The 8,847-nt window shown below is 31.2% G+C and overlaps 1 protein-coding gene across 1 annotated transcript; it reads left to right on the forward strand.

Annotated features, from left to right (window-relative positions):
• The first annotated feature begins 1,361 nt into the window (after positions 1-1,361).
• On the forward strand, positions 1,362-5,653 carry LOC146916887 (uncharacterized). Its single transcript, XM_085718763.1, has 2 exons — positions 1,362-1,563; positions 5,007-5,653. The coding sequence occupies exons 1-2, from the start codon at positions 1,472-1,474 to the stop codon at positions 5,209-5,211; spliced, it is 297 nt and encodes a 98-aa protein (XP_085574889.1). The 5' UTR covers positions 1,362-1,471; the 3' UTR covers positions 5,212-5,653.
• Positions 5,654-8,847: the final 3,194 nt, after the last annotated feature.

Genomic DNA, 8,847 nt, shown 5'->3' on the forward strand with positions numbered 1-8,847 from the left:
ACTGGACTATAAATAAGTTGGCTCAACACAATTAATGATAGATGGAAATTAATATCAAATATATTTTTCCAATATTCTTTTAATATTTATTTTAGTGCATTATATTGGAGTAATTGTGATATACACAACACATCCAAAATTCACTTGGATGATAAATATTAGGTTGTTAACCTAAAACCAATGATAGATTAAGGGGAAGACATATATATAGTAATTTGTTGCCTTGATGCAGATCAATATCTCAACAAGATTATTGATTTCCAAAATAGAGTTTATAAGGCATGGTTTCATAACCAAACTAGAGTTTATAAGGTATGATATGATAAGTATCAATTATACAATTAACTTTAGACGTCTAAAGAATGGATCTTCACGTCCATTTTTATGAGCATATGCTACTAGTTGTTCAATATCAATTGACAAATGATACTTATCAAATGCTTTTTGAAAAGTTCAAAAAATAAACTCTTAGTCGAATTTGTTGACATAATAATATCCAATTTTTTTTTTCATCTAGTTTTTGCATCATAATAGATCCAGGATAACCCAACCGGTCTTGCCAACAATTTGTAAACTTCTAGTTTACAATAATATGTGCTTCCATTGCACTAATAATATAATATGTAAATTTCAGGTTTACAATAATATGTGCTTCCATTGCACTAATATAAGTGCAGTAAAATCAAAGACAAAAATAACTTTTCCACTACACTTATTTTCTCCAAATATAGAGATATTTAATATCTCCACTTTTTTTTTTTAATATGATATCCATTTAGATGACTATCTTAAAACTCAATGAATTTTTATGAGACTTAGATTAATATAATTCAATCTCAATGTGTAACTTTGTTTCTTCATGAAACAATATTGCAGCTCTTCAAGAGCCTTCATTGATCTTGTAGTTCTTCGGAAAATATACTACAAATGATCAAAATGAATCATTATTTAAGAAATCCTTCAGGGATTGTTTAATACACTCAGAGTGGACATTTTGAAACATGATTTGTAAACATGTGGTTTACAATAATATATGATTAATTTGTTTTAGCACAAGATCAAAGAAGAAGAGTATGAAGAAGATGAAAACATTTTGTATTATTCTCTTCACAAGTGTGTTCTTTACATGACAATGTACATCCTGTTTATAGAACACAAATAGGCAAATGAATAGACACTTTACAATCCACTTATTAGTGGGAGTTACAAAATCAGGTGGAAGGTTAATGGATGGACATCCATATATTAATAACACTTGCATCAATTTTAAATTCGTGCTTTAGTTTTTCATGTTTAAGAAAATGTATAAAAGATTAGGCATGTTTTGTGAAAGGACAAAATTGTCTTCACAATTAAACCTTTTTATGTTGTTCACATAAAAGGCTCTCGAAGATTCTCAGTTTTAACCATCAAACCACCAAGACGCTTCCTTCATCTCCTTGATTCTACTTGATTATTAAGAGAAGAAAGTATGAGTAACGTGACAGAGAAATTGGGCATCAAGATTGAGAGAAACCCTTCTGAGGAAAAACTCACTCAACTTGGTGTTAGGCAATGGTCCAAGTATATCCTCTATTCTCTTTCTTCTACACATTTTACATTAATTTTTTGTCTTTTTTTGTTGAAGATTTTGTTGTTTTTTCACTAAAAAATGAGCTTTACTATGATTTGATGTGAATGTGTTTATATACCTAACCTAGATCATTATGTCCTTTACTTTCTAGTATGTTTTTGGTTTATCTTAAAATTTGTGGTTGAGTTTAACACAACCTCACAAAACCGACGTGAGAGGTGAGAATTGCCGCATTTATAAACACTTATTTAACACTATTGAGATTAGTGTTTGGATGTAAATGGTATGTGACCTGGTAACGGATGTCTGATAGTAGGTGACTCAATAGATCTTGGAGAGGCTCTAATACGATCTTAGAATTTGTCATTAGGCCTAAAATAACCCCACATACCGGTTTGTGAGGTGAGGATTGACTCTTCAGTCCCCACTTATAAACATTCGTTCAAATGAAGCACAAATACGGATATGGACACCGGAAACGACACGGATATTGACACACCGGCACAGCTAGTAATTTGACAAAATCACGTAATTCAGTGTAATTATATGTGTTGGTGTCAGTCATGATACGTGTCCGACACCGGAAAACGCCTAATCTGATGAGTGTCTGTGCTTCAGAGGTTTAAGTCATCTCTCATCCAATGTGAGACTCTTAACGGTAAATCTTTTGGAATTGGATCGTCAAGCATAGAAAGATACTAGCTTTATGAGCATTTAACATATTTTTTTTTTTAAATAGAACATTTTGGATGTTGTCTGTAAGGGCTAACTCAACCAACAATGTCGAGATTGTTAGGCTTGACATTTTCCATGGTTACCCAGTTCAAATCTGGGATCTTGTTTGCGAATTTTTAGGTGATGCTAGCCACTTCGTCTACGTACAAGAAACAAAAACATTTTGGATGCTTACTACTTAGTTGGTTTATATTATAGATTTTGAAATAACTGAATATTCAAGCTATATTTTTGTGAGGTTGATTCGATTCACTTTGTTGCTAAACTTTTAAGAATGATCTATGAGATAGACTGGTATGTGTTTTTTGTAACTTTGTGTGTGCTTGATTCTGCAGTGATGAAAATTGGTTTTGAATGAATTGATTTGTAAAATTTATTTTGGTTACAAGAAAGTTTAATGTAAAGCGATTTATGTTTTGGATACAGTCACTGTGATTTTTATCAATTTATGTTTGGATCAAAATTGCTTTTGAGTGTGTAAAGTATCTTTCACTTTTAATTAATTTGAGTATTGATTTTTTGTTAATACATAAGCTAGAAATCTCACCTTTAGAGTATAATTAAGTTTGAGGCAAGAATCAATTTTAGGACTGGAAGCCAAACATAACTAATCTGTAGTGTTTCACACACCTAGACGGTATTCTGAGGTGTCTGGCCGTGGAACCAAACATAGGCTCACTTGCTAAAGTTTAAGGGCAATATTTGCATGCGAACATCTAGAATCATTGGACAGTCTCTTATTCCACAAATAAGAATTTATTGGACTCTTTCTTGACTCCATATTGCATGTTTGGGTTCACAATAAGGGGTGTCAAAGTTGAGTTTTCTCGTGTGGAATGTGATTTCCTAAACATCTCGAAGTTTTTTGCCTTCTGCCTGAATTTGACTAAAATCAATTAAAAGTTGATATTTTTTTCTCCAAGTTTTATATCAGACTTGCTTTTAGAATACAAAGATCCAAAATAAGTAGCTTTACTTCATATTTAATTTTACAAAATCATGTTTGACAAACGCTCACTCGAGCATAGCTTAATCTCTGCCTACTTATTTTCTAAATTTGAAGAGTTAAGATGGAAAACAAAACACTTGAATTTAATCTATTATCTGGTGACACATTTGGGCACCTAGGGATTGTTGTAGATTTATATGACTAGTGTTTTAATGTTCTGACAACTTAGGCAAAGCAGACTCGAATTATTGAAGTTTCGCACTTTGTCTTGGATGCGTGCGTTTCGTGATAAGAATTTGTATTGAAATTTAGTAGATTTTGGCCAGGTTAATGGAAAAAAAAACTTTAGAAGTGTATTGTTTCGAAACTTTAGAATTAAGTGAGCCATCACTGTTGTAACAGTGTTTGAACAGTCTGATTGAGCAAATCCGTAAACTCATATAGTCGATAAATATGCGAAAATGCCTACTCAAAAGGTATCGGCGATACGTCTTGAATAGTCTGGTTGATCAAGGCATTTGGCTTATATGATATTTATTTTAGTGTGCATATATTCAACATTGAGTAACAAATGATATAATTTCAATGCAAATATGATTCTGACTTGATTGCGCTATGTATCCTACATTCATAAGAATACACAGCATGAATCTTCATATTAATTTCTCTCCAATTTGACGTAGCTAGCTGAAAGTCCTTGAATTTGGTATGGTCAGCTCTAGTGCAGTAGTGAAACTGGATAGTACAGTGTTGTACTTCTGATCCAATTTCTAAATATCATCAAATTTCCAATGAGGTCTTTCTATGTGCAGGAAAAAGTTAAATAAGTTGATGTTATTTAATACTTGGTAAGTATTTTGTTACACTAATAGTTGATGGTAAATATGATAATGATAACTGTCAGTAAGCTCTGATTAAAACAAGTATCAGAATATGTTGTTTTAAATACTTCTTTTTGTCAAAATGTTCTCCTAGGCTTTTATAGTATATCAGGAACTATTATATGATAAACAAGTCAACTTCCACCAACATTTTTTATTAAAGGTAAGTTTGGTGTCCGATACTGTCAATGTTTGACACCGGCACAACATCATTGCATATGATAACACTCGATCACTTACATTTTCTATAATTATTATCCGTGTCTACTTGTTAATGTTATTCTTGATAGAACCCTGAGTTCCTGTACATGTGTTGGCCTAATTGTTGGGCGCAATCCACACAAGCGCAGCTTCTAGAAACCTGTAGAAGCTGTGGGAATACAAACAGTTATAATAATTCTTGGAATTTCGGCAGAATTGCAGTTACTGAAGAGAGGGAAGCCTAGAGGGTTAGTCATTAAGGAGAGAATTTCGGTTATAAAAGATGGGGGAGGGAGCCTAGAGGGTGAAGCATCCAGAAAGTTTGTCAAGAGTTGTTTAGGAGAGAAGTTCTCTCTGATCTAAGAGCTTAGCTTTGGTAGGAGTTCTTTGAACTCTGGTTTATCCTCTCTGTTTTTTGTTTTCATCATTGTAAGAGCTTTGAGCTTGCCATTTTCCAGTTAAATAGAGATATAATAGTACTAGTAGTATACAATACATAACTTACTCATGTGCTTAGTATGTTTTATTAGTTCAAAACAATCCCTTGGTGAAAGTGTATTGTATAAAATTACACAATAACTATATTTTTTGCATGTTACTCTTTCTTTCTTCTCTCTCTTTCTAAAATTGCTTTTCTCTAAGTGGTGACCCTATTTTGATGTAACAGATGGGGTTGTCCTCCAAGCAAATTCCCATGGACTTATGATTCCATAGAGACATGTTATCTTCTAGAAGGAAAAGTGAAGGTAACACCAAATGGAGCAAATGAGTCAGTTGAATTTGGTGCTGGTGACTTGGTTGTGTTTCCTAAAGGGATGACTTGTACTTGGGATGTTACTGTTGCTGTGAACAAGCACTATCTCTTTGAATAAATCTTAAATGTGGTACACTTATTGAATAAAATAGAAGGATTTTCATGAACTGATTTATCATTAAAGTGAAATAAGAATTTTAAAGTGGTTGTTAGCTTTTGTTGCTAAAAGTGTCTATGTTTGTTATTTTCTTCTCCAATCGTGTTATTTTGTTTAGAATGTGATGTATCACAAATTAATAAATTTGTGTTAATTTCGAGTTATATTTTGAAGTCCATTAGGTGAAGCATGAATATGAGCTTTGCTACTCTCACCTAGTAGTTGATATCATGTGTAGCTCATGATGAATTTGGGTACATATTTGTCATACATAGTCTATTTTACACTGCTGTCAATTATGTATATCTGATAGTCAATATCATGTGTAGATTGTGATTCATTTGGGTCCATAAGTTGTTTATATCACTGACTACATTCCCTGCAATTAAGTTCTTTATATGAATGACCACATATTTGTCATTTATAATAAGTAGTGAAATAGCTATTAAGTTTTTACTATTTTTTGGATATTATTGTCTTAGCATGTATGAGATTATTTTTTCTCACTTGTTGGGGTCGCTATAAAATTTGTTTGGTATTGACATTGTGATACATTTAAATTATATTTCTTAGGGGAAGTTATGATACATTTTTAATATTATACTTTTTTTAGATAGGTAGAATGACAAATAATTATTGAAATTCAAACACATAAATGGAGGTGTTGGGGTTCAAGTCTCGGTCACAACGATCGGTCTAACAATTTAACATTTTTATCAATTAAGTTAGAACTCGTGGACATTTAATATCATACTTTATTCATTGTAGAATCACACAGTTTACATTGTTATCTATTATTTGTATCTTAGAAATATAGAAACTACTTTTTTTTTTTTTTTGAGGAATATAGAAACTACTTTTGTTCTCCCTAAATTTTACATTCTTTTGCATTTTCACTTATATAAAATGTTCTACAATTATTTTATTAGTTTTCAAATCTTCACTTATCTATACATATATAAAGAAAATAACACGTTTTTCCTCTTTTTTGCTGGCTTTTTCTCTTTCTAAAACTACCCCAACCTTCAATACAAATAGCTCATAAATAAGAGTAAGTTTAAGTTTTTTTTAGGGAAAGAGTTAGTTTAAGTATTAAAATAAACGTGTAACAAACACGATATGGGTATATAAATGTCCAATTTTGTTCCTTTATCCTTTAAAAAATGTAACAAACTAAATGAGTATATCTATACTTACTTTTTGATTATCCCAATTATACTCTTAATCAACTTTTTCTATAATAAAGATTGTTCTTGGCGTCATTAAAAAAAAAGAATTTAGATCATATTTTTTTTGTTATATTGTTGGTGTCATTGAAATGAATCATCATGGTTAGTATGCTTTGTTATAATTTGAAAGCAAAAAGCATTTATATTTTTACTTTTAATCAAAATCAAAATTTCATAAAAAAACGCCGTTCATAATTTTCAAACGTTAGCGTAATAAAAGAGTGCAACGACGAGCATGTGAGTGCCCGTATTTTCGCTATTAGTAATAATAATAATACTAATAATAATACCTTCATATACATATTTATTTTTTCCTTCAAAAAAAAAATTTATTTTTTCTCAAATTAAATATTTTTGAAACTAAGCTTTATAGTTTTTTTTAAATACTTACCTAAAAGATATAAAATTTACGAATTCAACATAGTGAGATTTACCCTCTCAAAAAAACATACTAAGATTTATAAAATGACTAAAGATAATAAAAAAATTGTCATAGAAATTATACCAAACAAATATATACTTAGAGAACTATAACAAACAAAAAAAACTTAGAAAAAAAAGGAATTTAAAAGTATGTGAATGATATTTGTACTACTATTTTTTGGACAACTTTTAAGACAACAATTTCTTCTCTCTTCTTTATCAACAAAATCAATAAGATAAGAAGAGAGAGAATTAGGGTCTGGTTGGATTGACTTATTTTAGAGCTTATGCAAAAAAACTTATGAAAATAAATAAGCATTCATGTATTATATATAAGCTTGTTAAGGTAGTTTTGTAAAAAAAAAAAAAAACTATTGAATATACAATTTTCGTTAATAAGATTTTATGAATTACCATAAAAGCATAATTATTTGCATAAGCTCTTTTTCGTAAGCTCAAAATAAGCTCAATCCAAACAGGCCCTTGGAAGACAATGTGAGTATGAGAGAGAAGTCCTAAAAGATATCATAAAATAGTTATACAAATATTATTTCTCTTAAAAGTATAGACGTGATGTGAACGAGGAATTTTTATACACGTAATGTTTATTTATTATATTATATTTTTTGGTGTGAATTAAGTATCCTGAGTGCGCAACTGCAAAGAGTACTCCCTAAGATCAGGTAAAAAAATGTCTCATATAGGGTTGGGTTCAAACCTAAAACATTTGGTTAAGTTGGAAAATATCCCTTACAATATCATCCATATCATCCAAGTGTTCTTGTGTTAATGTTTATATTTTTTGTCGAATAGTCTAATGACTAAAAATTCACCTTTAAACTCAATCTTTCAAAGAGGACTCTATATATACAATGTTATGTCTCTACCACCTTTACACTTATCCTTTCAAAACAAAAAGTAGAAAAAACAAAAACAAGAGTGAATTGTTGATGTTTCACGGTCAGAGGGAATGATAAACACAATATCAAAATAAAGAATAGTAAAGGTTATGATCCTCACATTAAGCACGTATAATGGTTCTTTTTAATAGTGTTTTATTCCGCATGCGTTCTATGTTTTAGGGTGCAAGCTCCAGCGATAATAATCCCAAGTCAACTTGAAACACTTGGCTCCTACATATAAGCTTCTTTTGCATACAGAGCCCATGATTCTCACAGTAAGCACGTATAATGGTTCTAGAAGGACCTATTCCATAGCACAGTGAACTAGAAGGCCCTTCCTTCATATTACACTTGGTAGCCAGGAGTTCAGCATCGTCAACATGAAACACTATCATCATCAACATTATTCAACAACTGAACCTAATTAATTAAAAGAAAGAAAGACTTAAATCTCTATGGTTCCACTTCCAGGGCCGGCCCATAGCCTGTCGAGGCTGGGCTATGACACCGGGCCCTGATTATTTTGGGGCCCAAATTTTTTTTTTAAAATACAAGTCCATAAAAAATGACTTATATATGTTGAATGTCGAGTATATGACAGAAAAGGTGTCATGGTCTAGTGGCTTCCTCCTTGTTTTTTGGCTTCCCTGACCTGGGTTCACGGCCCAGCAGGCTCCTTTTTATTAAATTTAGTCTTTTTTTTTTCTTGTTTTGTATATATATTTTCCTATATAGCCGAATCCAAACCCTTTGTTTTTTGTACCCAATTTTTTTTTTTAAACCATCAATCTTTTATGTGCTTCCTTTTGGGGCCAATATTTTAAATTATAACGGGGTCTCTAAATTGTTTAAGACGGCCCTGTCCACTTCCTTCGGAGGTATTAACACTTGGTACGTAGTAGCCATGAGCTTTTGTTGTAAATCTCTATGGTTCCTATGTTTCACAAGAATTAATGTGTTTTTTATAGGGTATTTTGTTTTTGTTGTATCAAGGTTCAGGCCTTCTCTTCTCCTTCTTTAATAAAAAAAAAACATTTTAACCA

This window comes from Medicago sativa, chromosome 6 (genome assembly GCF_051527215.1).
Source record: "Medicago sativa cultivar Bolivia chromosome 6, Bolivia_mono, whole genome shotgun sequence".
In the NCBI taxonomy this organism is placed as follows: Eukaryota; Viridiplantae; Streptophyta; class Magnoliopsida; order Fabales; family Fabaceae; genus Medicago; species Medicago sativa.